The sequence below is a fragment of the Lynx canadensis genome, chromosome A1 (assembly GCF_007474595.2).
Source record: "Lynx canadensis isolate LIC74 chromosome A1, mLynCan4.pri.v2, whole genome shotgun sequence".
NCBI lineage: Eukaryota > Metazoa > Chordata > Mammalia > Carnivora > Felidae > Lynx > Lynx canadensis.
In genome coordinates, this window is record NC_044303.2 from 139480565 (window position 1) to 139501801 (window position 21237).

Below are 21237 nucleotides of genomic sequence, written 5' to 3' on the forward strand. Positions count from 1 at the left end.
TTGGAGAATAAAGAACTCACTAAATGTTGTAACACCTGATGGAACAAAAGCAATAATGAGGGGAAAAAAGGCGAACTACCCATTCTACATTACTAGCAACAAGTTACATTATGAACAAATACAAAGAACTCATGGTTTGTTTGTTTTTTAAAACATCAGTAGAGAATCATGCCTGTAACACTTAATATACAAAAACAGAAATCATGGACCACTAAAGAACAAGCACAAAATACATCAGTATGCAAGCAAAATGAAGACCATGTTGCTAAGAATCAAGTAATATATGAAAAAAGATGCTACAGCATCAAGTTCAAATGGTCTGTTTGCAGATATTTGTCACTGTACTTAGTAATTTCTCCTCAATTAGAAACTTCATTTCAGATTTGTGTCATATTCAATGTTTTTTAGAAAAATATCAAGTTTGGGGCGCCTGGGTGGCGCAGTCGGTTAAGCGTCCGACTTCAGCCAGGTCACGATCTCGCGGTCCGGGAGTTCGAGCCCCGCGTCAGGCTCTGGGCTGATGGCTCAGAGCCTGGAGCCTGTTTCCGATTCTCTGTCTCCCTGTCTCTCTGCCCCTCCCCCGTTCATGCTCTGTCTCTCTCTGTCCCAAAAATAAATAAACGTTAAAAAAAAAAATTAAAAAAAAAAAAAAAAAAGAAAAATATCAAGTTTGAATTAGCCCAATATGTTTATTATTGATTAATATCAATCCCTAATATCTTTGCTTTTTCTCTTTATGTTGACTAGGTCATCTTGTGCTATCAATCTAAACACTCGTTTTTATTTATTTCTAGCAGAAGTTCTAAAACAAATCATCTAAAGTGAGGTACATTTTATCTAAATTTTAAAAATCAGTTCTAGCCTTTAACTTCATTCAAGAAAAAAGTTTGCCCAATTAACTTTTACTCGCTAAAGGAAAAAAAAAAAGCTCAGGTAAAGATACTCTTGAATTTAGATCAACTGGACTGATAAAGCACTTCACAATTCCCCAGTTCATCTACATTTACTGCAGCAACACAGGGAATTGGTTATCAGAAATAAAAAAAGTAAGTAACACATGATCCCCAACCTCAAGAAAAAGGTTAGCTTTAAAAATTCTATTCTGTCTCATGCATATCACAGTAGTAACTATTTCATTCATGGCAATTTTTACAAAGGTCTTACTATACCTATTCTTTAATGTAAAGAAGCTTGACTTTTTTAACCACACACAATCAATTTATAAATCAGCTTTCACAACCTCCGGACGTTTCATTTATAATCTCATCTATATCAATAAATTCTACCTAAAGTTTCATCCAGATCAGAAGAATGCACTTTTATGCTTCTAACTGCCAGCATGCAAACAACAGATAGCTACTATAGACTTTAATAGGTAAAAAGAAGTGATGATACCCAATTTGGCTACTACCATATATATAGGAAGTAAGTTTCTCTAAAAGAGTTTTGCTGACATTAATCTGCTTAAGCAACCATTTTTAGCCTGCAATCACAGCTGAAAGTAAGAACAAATGATAAACAACATAGCCAACCACTTTGCCTCCTCTATTTTACACAAATCAAAATGTGACAACTGCTTAACCTTTAGAACTTCATTTATTTTCTGTTCTTGATTCAAAAGGCAAAGAGTGCATGAGTGGCTTTGACAATCATAAATGAAAAAATATACTGTTGATCTCACAACTTAAACCTACTAAAAGTTTCCATAAGCTGAAAGAACTACAACAGGAAACAATAAGGATAAATTTCACAATGTTAACCAAACGAAATCAACACAAAAGGGTTCATACTGTATGATTCCTATTATGTAAAGTATAAAATGGGCAAAGCTAATCCATTCTGCTACAAGTCAGGATAGTTCTTCTACTTGGGAGTCCAGTGACTGGAAAGAGGCATGAGGAGGACTTCTGAGGTGCAGGCTAATATAATTTCTTGATTCGGGTGTGAATTACAGGGTGTGGTCAGAGTCTGAAAACTCACTGAAGCATATGTCTATAGTATGCATTGTTCTGCGTGTATGTTACAATGCAATGAAAGTCTTTTAAAACCTTTTCATAAACTTCTAATTATAATACAAACTTCAAGTGGACCCTTCTCTTGTGGTGCAAAGATCCTACTAGTTTAAAGGACTTGCTGGAGTCCCAATTCTGTAATCTTTAATATTTCAGTTAAAATCTCTGAGCCTATCTTTCCATCTATAACACTACGGGATCAGTATGAGAATTAAGTTCATTCATTCAACAAGAATTTACTATTGTTGTATCTACCACTGCCTTCTAAGTAAAGGGATTAAAATTTCTGATGCATAGGGGCACTTGTACCCCAATGTTTATAGCAGTACTCTCAATAATAGCCAAATTATGGAAAGAGCCTAAATGTCCACCAACTGATGAATGGATAAAGAAATTGTGGTTTATATACACAATGGAGTACTATGTGGCAATGAGAACGAAATATGGCCCTTTGTAGCAACGTGGACAGAACTGTAGAGTGATATGCTAAGTGAAATAAGCCATACAGAGAAAGACAGATACCATATGTTTTCACTCTTATGTGGATCCTGAGAAACTTAACAGGAACCCATGGGGGAGGGGAAGGAAAAAAAAAAAAAAAGAGAGAGGTTAGAGTGGGAGAGAGCCAAAGCATAAGAGACTCTTAAAAAATGAGAACAGGGGCGCCTGGGTGGCTCAGTCGGTTAAGCGGCCGACTTCGGCTCAGGTCATGATCTCACGGTCCATGGGTTCGAGCCCCGCGTAGGGCTCTGTGCTGACAGCTCAGAGCCTGGAGCCTGTTTCAGATTCTGTGTCTCCCTCTCTCTGACCCTCCCCTGTTCATGCTGTCTCTCTCTGTCTCAAAAATAAATAAATGTTAAAAAAAAAAAAAAATTAAAAAAAAAATGAGAACAAACTGAGGGCTGATGGGGGATGGAAGGGAGGGGAGGGTGGGTGATGGGTATTGAAGAGGGCATCTTTTGGGATGAGCACTGGGTGTTGTATGGAAACAAATTTGACAATAAATTTCATATATTAAAAAAAATTAATACAATAAAATAAAATAAAATAAAAATAAAATTAGTGTACAAAAGACATCCTTGGGTTCATACTGTCTCTATCTTATTTGGTGGAAATAGACAAAAGGAATAAATAAAATACACAGCATCTCATATGGTAATACGTGCTACAGAGAATTAGGAAAGAAAAATTGGGCAGTAACTGTAATCAAGGTCACTTACTCAAGTGACATTTAAATGATATTTAAGCTGAGAGAAGACATTGCAAACGAATATCAGATAAACGGTTAGTATCCAAAATCCATAAAGAACTTATCAAACTCAACACCCAAAAAACAAATAATCCAGTGAAGAAATGGGCAAAAGACATGAATAGACACTTCTCCAAGGAAGACATCCAGATGACCAACCAACACATGAAAAAATGCTCAACATCAGTCATCATCAGGGAAATACAAATCAACACCACAACGAGATACCACCTTACACCTGTCAGAATGGCTAACATTAACAACTCAGGCGACAACAGATGTTGGGGAGGATGCGGAGAAAGAGGATCTCTTTTGCATTGTTGGTGGGAATGCAAACTGGTGCAGCCACTCTGGAAAACAGTAGGGAGGTTCCTCAAAAAACTAAAAACAGAACTACCGCAGGACCAGCAATATAGCACTACTAGGCATTTATCCAAGGGACACAGGTGTGCTGTTTTGAAAGGACACATGCACCCCAATGTTTACAGCAGCACTATCAACAATAGCCAAAGTATGGAAAGGGCCCAAATGTCTATCGATGGACGAATGGATAAAGACGTGGTGTATATATATATATGTATGTATATATACATATATATATACACATATATACATATACATATATATATACATACACATATATATACATACACATACATACATACAATGGAGTATCACTCGGCAATCAAAAAGAATGAAATCTTGCCATTTGCAGCTACGTGGATGGAACTGGAGGGTCTTATGCTAAGCGAAATTAGTCAGAGAAAGACAAATATATGATTTCAATCATATGAGGACTTTAAGACAGAACAGATAAACACAAGGGAAGGGAAGCAAAAATAATATAAAAACAGGGAGGGTGACAAAACAGAAGAGACTCTTAAATATGGAGAACAAACAGAGGGTTCCTGGAGGGGCTGCGGGAAGGGGGGTGGGCTAAATGGGTAAGGGGCACTAAGGAGTCTACTCCTGAAATCACTGTTGCACTATTGCTAACTTGGATGTAAATTTTAAAAATAAAGTAAAATAAAATAAATTAAAAAACAAAACAAAAATAAATGACATTTAAGCAAAGAACTCAAGTGTGTGAAGCAATACCAGGGGGAAGTGTATTCTAGGAAGAGAGATTACGTAATGTATTGCACCTGAAAATGCACAAATGTCAGAATTAGGGTTTTAAAGAAAATAAATCACATTAGAAGATAGAGCCATGAAAAACTGCCTCGAATCCATACACTGAGATTGAGGGGGAGGATGAAGGCCTTCGGGGCGGGGGGGGGGGGGGGGGGGAGGGAATCCTTTCCTCCTCCGTGGCTGGCTGTTGTATCCCACAAGGGGGCACGGCGGCCAAGGGGGCAGGGTCATAGGCACGCGGGAGTCGCAACGCGCGGTCCGCGACCCACCTGGCATTGGAGCGCATACCGGAGGTCGGCTTTTTCCCGCCAGGTGCTGAGAGCCGCCGGTGCAGACCGCGCCGAAGTCCGCAAAGGCCTCACCGTCACGATACACTACTTCGGCGAAAAGCCCAAGTACCATCAGAAAGGAACTTCGAGCTCCCTCACCCACGTCCTCCGGCCGCCGCACTCCACCACTTCCGGCGGTGCACCACCCAAATGCCTCCTGTCGGCAACTTCCGCCCTTCTATCTAAATGTCAAAACCCCAGGTTCGGAACTGATGTGTCGCGCTTTCTCCGCAGTCGGTCGTTTTAGAACTCTTTCCCGTCGGGGTGCGTGGAGTGAACTCGCGGGTCTGTGAGACCCGAAAATTGAGAGCTTCTTTGCGCCCCGGCACCTGCACCCGGCGGCTCTGCGGCTGTCACCATGGTGAGGGGGGTAGTTTCGGGAGCTCGGGTCGTAGGGCTACAGAGCTGGTGGAGGGCGAGGGCCCTGGGGCGGGGGCTCTGGGGTGAGGGGTGGTAGGCGGAAGGGAGGTACTGCTGAAGGGAAGGGTGGGCTCGGTTGAGTGAAAAAAAACTTGTTTGGGGGACACAGAGTCTGTTAAATTGCCGGCTTCGCCACGTGTTGTGTGTCGTCAGTGCCAGAGCCTAGCGACATCCCTCTGCCGCCTCGTTTTATTGCTGAGGAAACGGAGCCAGGCATACAGCACAGATCTGCCACATCTGCCCTCTTTCTACTGAATCTTTAGTGTTTCTCTGCAAAGTGGTATTCCCACGTACCTTCCTGGTGGTTGCCGCAACGTTTATGTGATAGCGGTTGAAAACACCGCACCTGATACGTAGTACCTGGTTGACTGTCACTCGGCATTATTCTCTGTGCTGGAGTTGACTGCGTCATTGTTTTATTTTTGCAGTCTTAAAATACAAATGGACTGTGGCCACATGTTTAAAATAAAAGTGGCCATGTAAAATAAAACTGGCCCTTAAAAAGCAAAAGGGGATCCGAGGCGTTGCTGGTGACAGCAAAAGAGTACAACCACTTTTGAAAGCAGTTTGGCATATGACCACACAAAAGGCTTATGGGCGCGTGTTAATTTGCTAAAAACTGGGAACAACCCAAATACCATCAGCTGGTCAGTATATCCGTACCTGGGACTCAAGGCAGTAACAAGGATTGAGGTACTGATGAATGTAACAACGTGGGGGATCTCAAAAGCCTTAAGTGAAAAGCTACACGCAAAAGGCTACAAATTGTTAATATGTAAGTTTCTATGCTCTGCAAAAGGCAAAACTAGAGTAGTATACTACATACAGATTGGAGGTGGAAAAAAGGATTGCTTTCAAAGATATACAAGGAAGTTTTCTGAGGTAATGGAAAGACTCTTACGCTCTCTGATTGTGTTGGTTACAAAACTGTTACAGTTTGTTAAAACTTAAAACTGTACACCTGCACCTTAAAAGGGCGCATTTCATTATATGTAAATTGTATGTAAATAAAACTGACTTACTAATTTTTTAAATAAAAAGGATAATGATGACGATATTGAAAAACCAGATTACTGATGTTAAGAAAAAAAAAAAGAGAGAGAGATCCTGGAATCAGGTCATCCTTTTTGTGGGGCCAGTGGATTTTGGAAGTTCCTTTCAATGAACAGAAACTTTCACTGAGATTATTACAGATGTGAATCCTGACGCCTGATATCATCCAGGATCAAACATTTTTTAACTCACTTGTCTAGGCTTAATAGCACAAGAGTTACTTAACCAAGTGAACATTTGGATGACATAAGGCCTTCTATACTTCATATGGTGCTCAGAAAGTTTTTTAACATAATTCTGTCATTTTTAAAATCAATGTTTCTTGCATTGTTACAGCCACAAAACGAATATATTGAGTTACACCGGAAGCGCTATGGCTATCGTTTGGATTACCATGAGAAAAAGAGAAAGAAGGAAGGTCGAGAGGCTCATGAACGTTCAAAGAAGGCAAAAAAGATGATTGGTCTGAAAGCTAAGCTCTACCATAAACAGCGCCATGCTGAGAAAATACAAATGAAAAAGACGTAAGTGATCATTTCTTTGTTGTAACAAGTTAATGTCTTTTTAGTAATAGGTTTTAAAACGGATAATCTTGAATCTTTTTCTTTCTTGATAGTATCAAGATGCATGAAAAGAGAAACACCAAGCAAAAGAATGATGAAAAGACTCCACAAGGAGCAGTACCTGCATATCTACTGGACAGGGAGGGACAGTCCCGAGCTAAAGTACTTTCCAATATGATTAAACAAAAACGAAAAGAGAAAGCAGTAAGTAATGAAAAGTGAAGCATTTATTTCTTTTTTGTTCAGGAGAGAATTACTTAAATTTAATCTTAGTTTTTTTCCTTCAGTTTAATTGGATACATGAAATCCAGCTACTATTCCCATTATTCAGGTATCAAAGTCTTTGTAAATTTCATTTTGTATTCTTTAATAAAATATTTACTTTCTCATCACCAGAACATGTTAGTGTTTAACAGCTTTTTAAAAATGTATTAGAATACCACACATCTTTAGTGTAAAAAAAAGTACTTAAAAAGTTAGCAGTGCATCTCAAATTCAGAGTTTTAACAACTTCCTACATTTGACACCTCCTGGTGTTGTGCTCTTGCAGAGAAAGATACGACTGCTGGTTTTTTGCTGCCCTACTGTGCTAAAATTTGTTCAGAAGTAGAATAGTGAAAAACCCTCTAATTGATTTGACTTAAATAAAAATTCAGGATTTTTAAAAACATTACTGAATTGCGCTTGTGTCAAATTAGGTTAAATTCTGCTAAAAACAGGAAAAGATATAGGTACTGTTTTTAAACACCTGTGGATAAATTGACAGAAATCTAGGTAGCAACAGAATATGTGGTATCTATATTTAAAGAATTTTCAGTCTCCAAATTTGATTTTAAAAACCACACTGTTTTTTTGGTGTGTAAGAATCTGCATTTAGAATGGTATAACTTGAGCACCAAAACAAACTTTAGAGGTTATCTACTTAACCTCTCCTCATTTTACAAATAAAAAGACTGAAGTCCAGGAGGTTGTAAATCATTCATGCTCACAGATCTATGAAATGGTAGAACTGCTTCTAGAACCTATGTGTTAGTAATAAGTCAAAAAAAATTTTTAGTATTTTTTTAAAAGTTATTAAATACTTATTTTCCAGTGTTTATTTATTTTGAGAGAGAGCAGGGGAGGGGCAGAGACAGAGAATCCCAAGCAGCCTCCTCAGTGTCAGCACAGAGCCTGACATGGGGCTGGATCTCATAAACTGTGAGATCATGACCTAAGCCAAAACCAAGAGTTGGACATTTAATTGACTGAGCCACCCAGATGCTCCAAAGTCAGATTCTTTATACTGCCTTTCACTTTTTTCAAACAATTTGCATTCTAGGGAGGTTCAAAGTATGTGGTGATGATTTTGTCTTACTAGTAATAAAATCTAACAGTTCACTTGAGGTAAAAATAGATATATTAAGAGGTGGAAACAGTCTTCTAATTTTACATATGAACTATTTGGTAGTCAGCACATATAGTTTCAAGAAGTCACTGACTTATTACAGGTGGCATTTTTCATCCATAACAAGCCATTAAGATTTTTAGCTTAAGCAAACCATTTTATTTAATGTGTTCATAATATGAAACTTCATTAATTCCAATTAATTTGGGGCTTGTGAGGGGACAGTACAGACCTCTAGAAACAGATGAGCCAAAATCTTGTTGGTTTAGGAAAAAAATTTGATTTTTCATTGTCATTGCCATTTACTAACAAATTTAAATGATGGTCTGTTTTTAGGGAAAATGGGAAGTCCCTTTGCCCAAAGTTCGTGCCCAGGGAGAAACAGAAGTATTAAAAGTTATTCGAACAGGAAAGAGAAAGAAGAAAGCATGGAAGAGGATGGTTACAAAAGTCTGCTTTGTTGGAGATGGCTTTACTCGAAAACCACCTAAATATGAAAGATTCATTAGGCCAATGGTAAGTCCCTTGCAAGAGTGGGATGGATTAAATATTGGTTGCTGTGTTAAATTGGGTAAAGTAGAATTTCCTGAAATTCCTGAAATTGATATGAAAAGAGATTGAAAGACATTTTTTAGGCTGTTTTTGTTATTTTAAGTTATTGACAGGGATGGCTTAGGAATTTTCCTGTACTGTCAAGAATCTTGTCTTCATAAGAAACAAGAGATGAAAAGTAGTTTTCATTACAGTGTCAGTGGATCCTGATTTTTAAATAGATGGCATATTAGAATCTTCATTTTCCACATGAAGTCATTTTACTCACTCAGCAAGTAATCTATATACCTGACACTTGTTATATTTAAGAACAGTTCAAAAACTTCAGTAGGGACAGTTTTTTTCAAGAAGCAAATCCTATTTATTAGGGCAATTAATGCTTTTGAAAACAGTATGTAATCATTGGAAAAAGAATTTAATGTAAGAGTGGGACTTTAATTTCCTTTGACACCAATGGTCAAAACCAGTCTGGTCCCCTTTCCCAAGATGTAATTGAACATATGGTTGACCCTTGAACAACTTGGGTTAGGGTTGCCCACCACCTGCACAGCTGAAAATCCACATATAACTTTTGACTCCTCAAAAACTAAACTAATAGACTGTTGCTGGAAACCTTACTAATGGCATCAACTGTCGATTAACACATATTTTGTATGTTAAGTGTATCATATACTGTATTCTTAAAGCTAAAGAAAAAGGGGCACCAGAAGAAAAGGGGCACTTGGGTGGTTGAGTCAATTATGCATCTGACTCTTGATCACAGCTCAGGTCTTGATCTCAGGGTTGAGTTCAAGCCCCACATTGTACTCTGCGCTAGGCATGAAGGCTACTTAAAGAAAAAAAAAAAAGTTAATATCATTAAGGAAAAATAAATATCAAAAAAAAGTCTTCATGTAAGTGGACTTGTGCAATTCAAACCTGTTTTTGTGGGTCAGCTGTGTATTTTTGCAAAATCCCTTTAAACAGACTGAATTACTCTCCCCACTGGATATCTAACCTGCTTAGAAAAACAATCAGAGGAAGGTTGGAAGTGTTCCCGTTTCTCAACCTGAATAATTTTTAATGGATTAAAATGTTGTCAAACAGTCTGTTTCTGTAAATTTCTGTCGAAACACAGCTGTGCCCTTTCATTTACATAATGTCTATGGCTGTGTTTTCCTGCAGACTTTTGAGTAGTTGCAGGAGAGACCATATGGCCTGCAAAACCTAAAATGTTCACTATCCCTTTACAGAAAACCTTGACCCGTCCCTGGATTGTATCATGGATGCCTCTTACTTTGATTTCATATTCATAATCTCTTAAATATAGTTTGGTAACTTTATCAGTTCTGTAGGGAGAGAATATACTGGTCATGTTGTTCTAGGGCTTTCTGTAGCTTGACAGATAAGTCTCTTATTGTGCATTAGTCAAAGGGCATTCCCAACTGTGTAAGTTTATTACAAGCTTCATTAAAGAGTCCATTACTAAGTACTTGATGTACCCTTACCCCATACGTGGAAAAATCAAATTTAAGAGACTGCAGAGTGTTGTGGCTTCTGAAGTGCTACACCCCAAGAGGCCATATCTAAGTGACTGTGGTCTCTGTAAAAGATGTCTGGGCTTTCTCCAGTCTTTGACCAGTATTACCATCAATGAAAAGCTGACAGTCCACCCCACCTTTTTCATCATGTAAAATAGCTAAGGTATAGAGACATGCCATTTCACCTGGGGAACAAGTCATTTCACATGTCAATCCTTATGTTATAAAAAAAAAAAAAAAAAAAAAAAACGGGAGTTGTAAGGTTATAATGCTTAAATGAGCTATTTGTACACTTCAGCCCAGTGCCTGGCATATAGCAAGTTCTCAGTAAATGTACGTAACTACAGAGGAAAATCTGAGGATGATGCTAGGTAAAGCTCCATGGTAACAACTCCAGGAGTATGTGTTTGGAGTTTTTCCCCCATGTATTTATCAGGTTTGTAGTCTGTAGAATTTATAAATATTTAATTTGATGCCTTAAGATTTGCCATTGGTCAATCCATGAGGATTTTTGTTGGGGAAGACCAATGGAAAGGCAGATGATTGCTCATCGTTAACATTTTAGACTCATAACGTTTTTGTGTTTGACTTATTAGGGCTTACGTTTCAAGAAGGCCCATGTAACACATCCTGAATTGAAAGCCACCTTTTGCCTGCCAATACTTGGTGTAAAAAAGAATCCCTCATCCCCACTATATACATCTTTGGGTGTTATTACCAAAGGTACTGTCATTGAAGTGAACGTGAGTGAGTTGGGCCTTGTGACACAAGGAGGCAAGGTTATTTGGGGTAAGTAAAGTTTTGAATATGGGGCTGCTGCTATTATAACCCTAAAATTGAAATTTTTAAGTTGGTAGGAAGTATGTAAGCAAATTTTAATGCAGAATTGCTGGATAAGTAAAAATGATGTAAATCAGACGTAAACTTACGAAAAATCCTTCTGTAGACACAAGAGTTATGAATGTGATTCTTTTTAGTTTGGATTATTGATATCAGTTTATAAAGTGAATTGGATTTTTAGATTTAGGGCTGTTTTAAGAGAAACTATGAAAGAAGCAGATGGAAAGTTACAATTATAAGTAACATATTGGAAGGAATTAGAATTCCCCCAGGAATGGGGGAAGGGAGACCTACATCAAACACATAGCCACACTATTTCAATAATAATTAAAAAACAGAAAGACGCCATGCCTCGTTTTCTTGGTTTTCTGCCTTTAGTGTCCAGGTAAGCTTTAATGTTCTTCAAAATTGGAAGAGTACACTCTGACTTCTTGATTGAGTCTTTATATGAGTCATTAGCTCCTATTTCATATTGGCAGACATCAGTTTTAAAATAGGTTGCTAGATTAACTTGAAACTTAATGAAAACTTACTGCATTTTCTAGTAAGAAAAGTGTGTGGAAAAGCAACAATGCTCAGGTAAATCCACAAGGGCTTGTTAATACAACGTACTAACAGAATGGAGCTGACCACTATTTGTAAAAGTGTAACGATAGTATGTAAAAATTGCCTCCAGAACTTGTTTGATTTTGAGCGATTTTGTAAAATCTCATTGATCCTACTATCGTTTATTTTTTTCTTTCTTAAAAGTGTCCATTAGAAATATTTTGGGCAAAGTTAATTTTTATTAGCTAAATCTCTCCTTTTTCCCGCGTTGTTTTCTTCAGGAAAATATGCCCAGGTTACCAACAATCCTGAAAACGATGGATGCATAAATGCAGTCTTGCTGGTTTGACAGCACTTTCAGACAAGTAACTCTTGACAATTACTGAAGACTACTCACCAGTTAAGAAGACACCGTTTCTGTGGTGGTTCTCCAAATACTGCCCAACAGCCTTACATATCTGCAGCCTTCAAGAGAACTATTTATTCTATTGTAAGAAACATTAAAATAGGCTTATTTACAAAGTGGTCTTTATTTTTTAGTCTGTTGAGCATTTAGGCGTTCATAAATCTGAATAATGTTTTAAAAAGCAATTATAGGGGAGCTGGGTAGCTTACTCAGCACTCTGTGCTGACAGTGCAGAGCCTGCTTGGGATCCTATGTCTTTTCTGTCTCTGCCCCTCTCCCTCTCTCTCTCTCAAAAGACTTAAAAATACATTTAAAAAAGATTTTAAAAAGCAATTGTAGAAGTATCTTAGTCTGTATCTGCTTTAAGAAGTGGATACTCAGCAATGCAGATTTTTTGTTACTGGAAAAATTAGTATAGTTGAAAACACCTTTTATCATAAAGGTTCGTGCACACTTAAAACTAGAGCCTATGCTAGGAAACTGTCATTTCTGAGACCTTACCTGAAGTCTTTTTTCTTCATTAATCCTAAGAAAGGTAGGGTTAACCCCTGGTAACCTTTGTTTATAAGGTATTTAAAGTACAGGAGAGAAGACACACTACAGTAAATAGAGTTCAGAAAAATCTTTTCACCTCTAGTTTTGTATTTTACACATTTTTTCTTCCTCTCAGTCATGTATACTTCCATCTACTAGGAACTGTATTTTCTACTCAAAATATATGGAAAAAAATACAATAAAATGTTTATACTTTCATATATTTAACAGGGTTAAAAATGTAAGTAATTCCAGGTAAAAGTTTTAAAAACACTGCACTGATGCTCTTTATGAGCAATTTGTTTGCAGTTAACGTGAATAATATGAAAAAGATCATGTTTCAGGTTTTGTAACTTAGTCAAAGTGCTCTTGTGATGTGAATGTTGGTAGCTCTGAGCTTTTAAGGTGTAATATCACATTAATCTATAATCACGTTAATGGTTTTAAATTGTTTATTTTTAAAGTCTGTCTTGAAAGTACAACCAATGTGATTAATTGTGCCTTTAACAAAATTATTTTATGTCTAAACAAATTCAATTATCAAAACACAGGCCAGGAAACGATCACAAAACATACTACTATTAAAACTTAAAAAACAAAACAAAAAAAAACTACCAAGAAAACAAACATGAGTACCTCAGTAAGACTTGCTCTTCTAAATAACGTAACATCTTTTCTAAATACTGTAAACATAGAAGTTTTAGAACACATACACACTTAGGAAAAGAAAGCCTATTTCCTTGGGAATGACTATCCAGTATGATACAATTACTTTAGGATGACAGAAGCTGAACTTTTCTTAACAATTAAGATTTTAACGACTGATTTTTGCCACTAATAGAAATGGGGAATGTGTGAATGACTATGTTTTGGAAGGTGGGGGGAAAAAAAGGTTAAAGGTAAGCACAATACTACAGAACTAAGGTCCACTTATCTTTTAGAACCCAAAATAAGCAAATTAACTATCATGTACAAAGAAAGCTTGATATTAAATATACCAACAGAAGCCTAACATTTGTAACTAATAACACTCATGAAAGACTGGCTAACACCCTAACATCAGATTAGCCACTAGTGGACATACAAGGCAGAAATTTCTAAAATGCTATTACACAGATGGGTAATGTTAGTATAAATTCTTTATTTACATTAAGATCTGTATCAGTTTGCTGGTGTGACCAAACCTTAGAAGGTAATCCCTAACGGTAAAGCAGTACTTAATAGCAGGTATTCAGATACTACGTCAAGACTCAGTTTGATGTAATCATAAACCTTCAAGATAATTTTCTGAAGTCACTGAAACAATTTTAGGTAGTGTTCTGGTGGTCAGCTAAAAGCGAACCATTGATCACCAGTAATTGTTACCTTACCATGTTCATTCTGCAGTGAATGGAAACACCGTGAATATAGACATTTTAAGTAGAAGACTGACATTCTGTCATGCTATTTGATTTTATAAAAAATCATAATAGATCCTCTCACCTTTAAAAGTTGTAGAGGAGCTTTATAATAAATTCTTAAATATATTTCTGTGATGTCTAGCAACTGGAGAATTTAAACTTGAAAGCAGAACTAAAATTTTGCTAATATATATGTTTTATATTACATAAGGAAATATATACGTATTTACACAAACTGAAGTGAAGTCTTTTCCAGAAATAAAACTTCTAAACAGAAAAAAGGAGTCCACAAAGGACTATAGAATGTGACTAGACACTCAACAACTAGACTGGCTGGCTGAAATCAGATTTCAGTCCTCTCTAATTCTGAAGTTTTTCCAATGCCTTGGCAAAAACTAGGTATCTGATTCGTTTTATTCAGATTCCTTATTGAGGACAAATTTTCTTATCAATTCTATACTCACTGAGTACAGAACTCATTTACTGGACACGAACATGTTACTAACCATGACAGTAAGGTTTTTCTACGTGACCTCACTTTCTCTACCATCTACAAACCCCAAAATAACATTCTCTGTCAGAGATAATATGTATCAAAAGTTTTCTGGTATGCTAAGCAAAAAGTTCTGCAATTGCTGAAAATGCTCTTACTGTTTAAGAATAAACCAAACAAGTTTAACAAGGTGAGTGTATACTGTTAGTCCCCACTTATACACGAATAACTGATTATTTTGTGAACTCAGCAACTATATATTCACCTATCAAGAGTTGTCAGCTCAAATTTCTTAAACTATACCCGAGAATAATGAATAGTCCAAGTAAAAAAGTAAAATATCTAAGTGTTAGGTTTTTAAATCTATTGTAAGAAATTAAAAATGGAAAGGTTAAGAATTTACTAAATCTTCCTATCTTTATTTCCCTAATTGTGGTAGTAAAGTTTCTCACAAAATCTATAAAACGGCATCAACATGATAGATACACTAGTACTAGTACCAGCCATACTTATTTTTTCGACTAATCAGCATTTGTTCAGAAAACAAATGGCCAAAGTGCTTTAATTTTTCATCTGGAGTAAAGTCATCTGGCTTGCCTCTGACCAGTAACAAAGGAAAATGTAGGGGATACGAGCATTCAAAATTTACTGTCATTTTACCCGCTTAAACATTTAACTCAGCTTATTAGATCTAAAATATCAGTATCTCAAAATAAAATTTAATGACCTCACCTGACCATAGACTAGGATAAAGCATTCAACGTCGATCCTTAGCACCTCAGATAACGGCAGAAAGACTTAACGTTTTGTTTTTTTCCATGTAAAGACCAATTCTGTTTTAAAAACAATCTAAATGGTCTCAAAGCATTCTCCACAAGAAGCGCAAATCTGAGCACACCTAATACTTAATGAGAATTTTTTTTTTTAATTTTCCTAGGCAAAAGCCTTTGCTACAGTAACAATGTATATATACAGGCTAGCTTGTAACCTGTCAAGAACAAATTAAGAGTGAGCAAGACCAGAGCAACACCCAAAGCCTCCAATTTGATATAAGCTCTTAACTGTAGCTCCCTAGGCAGATTTATTCTTGTCATCTGGATCGAAGGTGGTGGGGGCATGGTCCAAATCTACCCAGGTGTGGATGCCAAGGATATAAGCTGGCAGACAGGCAGGCAGATCTTTTGGTAGGAATCACTCTCTTGAGTTACGGAAGTGGACAAAAGCTGGGGAGAATATACAGCTCTAGAGTAAAGGCAGTGGCAGAATCAAGGAGAAGCCTTAGGAAGGGTTCTCACACTTCTGAAGTATACATGTTAATTGGATGAGGACAAAAGTATAGTCCCCAGCTTCAAATGAAACGTATATAATCATGAGTGCCGACATGCCGAAGTTAAGTCCCTAGCAGTATTGTTAGTATAAGATGTTGTAAAGATGGAATTGGAAACAGATTTTGTACCTTTCCTCAGACACAAGTCAAAGGAGGAAACAGCATCTACACAGCTACGAATCAGGAGGCCAAAATACCACCTTCATAAACCCTTCACCATAAACTTCTGTATTTGTGCTGTCATTTAGTTGAAGTATATTTTCACGTACTGACATTTTTGTTTTGACATGCCTACATTTAAAAAAATGATTAGTTTTGATTTTTTAAGATAAAACTTCTGGAACCTTCACCAAGTTTACTATTAAAATCCATAGTATAAAAGATTTCTGTGATCCTTACAAGTAATGGAAAGCCTACTACTTTCAGTTTAATTTATATTTTCTGAAATACTAACGGTCAGGTGTCCCAATTGTTAAAGAAAATATAGTATGATCTGGTTTCCCCAAATCGAAACATGGTTAATAAAAATAAAAAATTGTACTTACACCAAACAGCCTGAAAAATTAAAAAGAATGGTGAATCCTAGGTCCTAAGGGGGAGGGAAAACTGGCATCATAAATAAGTTCAAAGTAAAATTTTAGAATTTTTGCCCTGTGCCCCATGCCATTTATTACCATATTTTAAAAACAACAATTATGTTACAAAGAAGAGGGTTCTAGCATCTGCATTTCTTCTTGACTCATGTCAGCTTCGCTTTCTTCTTAGCAGGTCCTTTATGCCCTTTGGCCTTCCTTCTTAAATTCCGCCTGTCGACCACAGGCACCTCCACTTCTATCTCCTCTGAGCTGCTATCCACAGTTTTCTCTGCTGACTGTGTAAACTGATCCAGTTGCTCCGAAGATGCTTCAGACTGTTCCTCTGACTGGTTCTTCTGTCCCGCGTTCTGTGCAAATGGCACATCTTCAAGTTCAACCTCTATCAAAGAACTCTGGGGAAGAGCTGTAGATGTTTCTTGGGGCTCAGGTACCCCCTCCTCACCTTGGTCTTCCAATGAAGAAGTAGTATTGGGCGATAAATTTTCAGAGATGGACTCCTCAGAAAATTCAGCTATCACAGAGTTTGGAAAACCACTGTCAGATCGTTCTTCATTTGGGACAGTACCAACATTGTCTGAACTCCCAAAATGGGCTTTCTTTCTGGAAACTAGTGGTAGTTTCTCTTCAGTGTGCCCTTTTTCATCAGATGGGCCTTCGTCTAGCAACATTTCTGAGTCAGTTATATGTGAGGTCTAAAAATAAAACACCTGGTGAACAAACCTTTGCAGTACAGTTCTTACATAAATTATTCTCAGACACTAATATTCAGTGACAATGAACTGCATTTTAAAGAATTCAGTACTCAGTCACTTTCATTAATCAGGTGTGCATACTCTGAACACAAGTCAATTTTTTCAAAACTGATGTGATCATTTGACTCCTCCTTTAAAGACATAATAAAAGTACTTTGGACATTTTAAACTTCCTATGAAGTTTCTTTAAAACCATCAATGAACTAAAACTTCTTGGTGTCTTGCTCTTACTTGAGCCACAAGCAAGAGTCCTCTGGAGTGTGACACTGGGCCATCCCACTAAGTTTGACTATGACTTCACTAGATGAAAGGGAAGGGCAGTGGAAATTTTATTCATTTATTTAGTGAAACACTAATAAAATAATGCCATACAATAGTTGTTCAGCCTTAAATTGGAATATTCAAAAGTAAAAACAAAACTCCTTTTAAAATATTCCATCAGGTTTTCCCCACTCATCAAATCTCTCTCCCCAATTAAAACGTGTTAAAATGGTCATAGACTATGGTCATAGACTATGTAAGCAACAGGTGTCCGAGTATTTGGTAAACTATGTTTTATCCGTTTTTCTAAGCATTTCTCTAAATCTACAATACAAAACTCATTTCAGGGCACCTGGGTGCCTCAGTTGGTTAAGTGTCCGACTCTTGATTTCGGCTCCGGTCACGATCTCACGGTTCAGTTCCTGAGAATGAGCCCCATGTCGGGATTGCTGTGGCAGCACAGAGCCTGCTTGGGATTCTTTCTCCCTCTCCCTCTGCCCCTACTCTGCTCATTCTCTCTCTCTCAAAATAAATATACTTAAAGTAAGTAAAATATAAAATAAAAAAACTCATTTTGTTAACGTAAGTCACATATGTATGAGTAAGGTTACAAAGATTAGAATTTATGGAACGTTACGGATTGCATTATTTTAAAATACCTAATGTAGTGTGATAATATATAATTAATTTTCCTGAAGGACTATATATATATTAAGTGGAGGAAAATATATCCACTGCAATGCCCCTTCCACGTCACCAACACTGGAACAGGTGGACTGTAAGAAATTATCTCCCTCTTACCTTATCCTGTGCAACAGTCTCAGGAGGTTTTGAAGATTCTGCCACCACTGGAACAAGAGTTGCAGAGTCTTCACTGGAATTAAAAGACTGCAATTTTGTTTCTTCATCTAAAACTTCACTAGCGGAGTCCTCCTCTTCAGTTGTAAGTGAGGCCTTCAGAGTATCATCCATTATCTCACCATTCAGAGGCTCTAATTCAGATTCCTACATGAATGGGGGAAAAAAGTAAGTCAGGATACAATTTTAAGGTAACTTATTATTTGTCATGCAAGGAGAGTCCGTTCCCAGTCTCCACCTGTCATGCACCAGGACTCAACATAAAGTTTTACCACATTATAGGACATGAGTTAAGGAATTAGTCTGAGGAAAAGACAAACTTCTCAGGCAGGGTCGGTAAAACAAGGCACAAGTAACCCAAACTCCCCCTGTTCTCATGGAGACAGCAGACAGACCAGGATGCTCTGCAGACACAGCGCAGGTCTGAGATGCAGTGAAGAAACCCTGTTCCCTTCTTGTTCTTCCTTTTTATAGGGCCAGCCTGACGGGCACCTTTTCAGTAAAAAGGCACCAGAGACTAGAGCTGATGCCAGCTCTTTACACAACACTTGGTCAGCACTTGACATCTTTGGGGCCTGTGGGAAGTTACGGTTTACCCTTCCAAGGGGAGAAAGCACTGCCAGTCTTGGAGGAAGCTCAGTTTGGACACAGCTTCTTGCTGGAAGAAAATAGCCCTCGATCTGAGTTCATTTTCCAGTCAACTTTCCAGTCAACTCTGGCTCACTTTTTGAACAATCCTGCTCCTTACATCACATTAAATACGGAAATATCAGTGAGCTGATGACACAAGCCCTCCAATTATGAAATTCTTCCAATGTTTATCAACACAAAATATTTCTATGTAATGTTTAGTAGTTCTAATGAATCTTAGTGAGATTCTAATAGAGGTCATTTGATTATCATTTTAAAACTTAGAAAACTGATGCACTCAAGTGTTCAGAAATAGATCCGTCTGAATTATGTAGGATCCCTACAATCATAGGGATACTGAAATCAGGACTTAGAAAAATTTATCTGCCCAGACAATATATGGAAAATAGACTGCACACAGAAGGTATTTACAATAAAGTTCATAAAATGATCAACTAAGATAGGAAAAAATGTTGAAAGAAAAAAATGAGAAAAACATAGCAAACGCTTAAAAAAACCAGAATGTTGGTAACTAAAAGTGAGAAGCAGCAGAAGAGAGAAATCTGTCCCTCAAGTTTTCGGTTTGGGAACAGAATGGAAGATTAAAAAAAAAAAATTACAGGAAAAAAAGCCCAATACAGAAATAATAAGAAAGGATAAAGATTATGTTGAATTTAAGAAGATAAAAGACATCTGTCTACATAAAAATATTCAGGAGACAAGCAATATTGAAGCATTACAGTCTGAATATTCAAAGTCTAGAGTTACTAGTCATCCCCACAGAGATGAGAGTTCAACCACTGGATTGGATGCATTTTCAAAGGAGAGAACATGAACCAAAGAGCAGAAAGTCAAGAACTGAATCTTCCAGGATGTCCACAAATAAAGGGGAAAAAAGGAAGCAGAATAGCTAAGTAATAAAGCAAAACAAAACTTCAGAGATAGGAAAAACCTAGAAACCAAAATACAGTAGTGTTATAAGGCCTACATTACACGGGACTAGGGAATATTGAAGAAGTCACAGTAATCGATCTAGGTACGGAAAGTCACTAAGCGTCACTGGTGACCTACAAGACTATGTGCTCAGTGTGTTGCTGGACAAATGAAACTGGTTACATGAAGTACGTACAGTATAATCTTAAGGATATTTTTTTTTTTTAAGAGAAAGAGAGAGAGAGCAATCACGAGTGGGGGGAGGGGCAGAGAGCGAGAGAGAGAGAATCCCAAGCAAGCTCCATGCTCAGCACAGAGCCCAACATGGAGCTTGATTCCACCATCCTGGGATTATATGACCTGAGCTGAAATCGAGAGTTGGAAGCTCAACCAAGTGAGCCACCCAGGCGCCCCTAATCGTAAGTTTTTAAAAGAGAACAAGACCACAAATATATATTCTCATAAACGTCTGGATGTGCACAAATCCCCTTTTTAAACACACACTTTACTGTCCAAATGTCCTACAAAACAAGAAGAAAATGTCATTTAAAAACACAGTTTCACTGGGGCGCCTGGGTGGCTCAGTTGGTTAAGCAACCAATTTCAGTTCAGGTCATGATCTTACAGTTCGTGGGTTCAAGCCCCGCACTGGGCTTTGCATTGTGCTCCAAGCCCCGCACAGAGCCTGCTTGGTATTCACTATCTCCTCCTCTCTATCCCTCCCCCAATCAATCTCTCTCAAATAAACTTTTTTTTTTAATAAAAAATAAAAATATAGTTTCATGAAATAGAGGAGGCAGGAGCTAAAGTGGAGTAAGTTAAGAAAATAAAATTGGTGGGGCGCCTGGGTGGCTAAGTTGGTTGAGTGTCCAACTTCGGCTCAGGTCATGATCTCAAGGCTGGTAAGTTGGAGCCCCGCATCGGGCTCTGTGCTGACAAGCTCAGAGCCTGGAGCCTGCTTCAGATTCTGTGTCTCCCTCTCTCTCTGCCTCTCCCCTGCTCACACTATATTTCTCTCAAAAATAAGTATTTTAAAATTAAAATAAAATAAAATAAAAATGGTAATGCAGTTTCACTTATTTAGGTGCTGGCTAGACTTGGCAAACAGGTAAAAGATTTGTAAAGAAACTTAAGCATGTATGAAAGAAGAAATAAGGAATCTCTAGAGAACCAAAGGTTGAAAATACTGAAGAAAAAGAAAAGGGGGTGCCTGGGTGTCTCAGTGGGTTAAGTGTCTGACTTTTGGTTTCGGCTCAGTTCATGATCTCATGGTTTTGGGGGTTTGGGTCTCACGTCAGGCTCTGTGCAGACAGCGGAGAGTCTGCTTGGGATGCTGTCTCCCTCTCTCTCTCTTCCTACCCACTCGCACAGTCTCTGTCTCTCTCAAAATAAATAAAACTTAAAAAAAAAAAAAAAAGAAAGAAAAAAACAAGAACAGGAAG

At 37.5% G+C, this 21237-nt stretch overlaps 3 protein-coding genes across 5 annotated transcripts in view; 1 reads left to right on the plus strand and 2 right to left on the minus strand.

Moving 5' to 3' along the window:
* The window catches only part of GFM2 (GTP dependent ribosome recycling factor mitochondrial 2), a 76155-nt gene extending 71298 nt beyond the window's left edge, over positions 1–4857 (minus strand). For all 3 annotated transcript variants that reach the window (XM_030323004.2, XM_030323022.1, XM_030323015.1), the window contains exon 1: positions 4665–4857. The gene's annotated coding sequence lies outside the window, so the exon portion shown is untranslated. The remainder of the gene's footprint in view (positions 1–4664) is intronic.
* A 104-nt stretch (positions 4858–4961) lies between these two features.
* Positions 4962–12127, plus strand: NSA2 (NSA2 ribosome biogenesis factor). Its single transcript, XM_030323091.1, has 6 exons — positions 4962–5085; positions 6534–6721; positions 6814–6964; positions 8484–8663; positions 10816–11008; positions 11887–12127. Exons 1-6 carry the CDS (start codon positions 5083–5085, stop codon positions 11952–11954), a joined length of 783 nt encoding a protein of 260 aa, XP_030178951.1. The 5' UTR covers positions 4962–5082; the 3' UTR covers positions 11955–12127.
* A 4377-nt stretch (positions 12128–16504) lies between these two features.
* Positions 16505–21237, minus strand: part of FAM169A (family with sequence similarity 169 member A) — a 70242-nt gene continuing 65509 nt past the window's right edge. Inside the window, exons 12-13 of the mRNA XM_030323045.2 lie at positions 18176–18379; positions 16505–17053 (exon numbers count right to left, since the gene is read on the minus strand). Of these exons, the coding sequence (XP_030178905.1) occupies positions 16505–17053; positions 18176–18379 (753 nt within the window). The remainder of the gene's footprint in view (positions 17054–18175; positions 18380–21237) is intronic.

Bases quoted from the DNA above. Each gene is read 5' to 3' on its own strand.
- NSA2 (XM_030323091.1), top strand. The intron at 8,664-10,815 runs GTAAGTCCCTTG...TTGACTTATTAG, and splicing joins AAAGATTCATTAGGCCAATG to GGCTTACGTTTCAAGAAGGC. The intron at 11,009-11,886 runs GTAAGTAAAGTT...TGTTTTCTTCAG, and splicing joins AGGAGGCAAGGTTATTTGGG to GAAAATATGCCCAGGTTACC.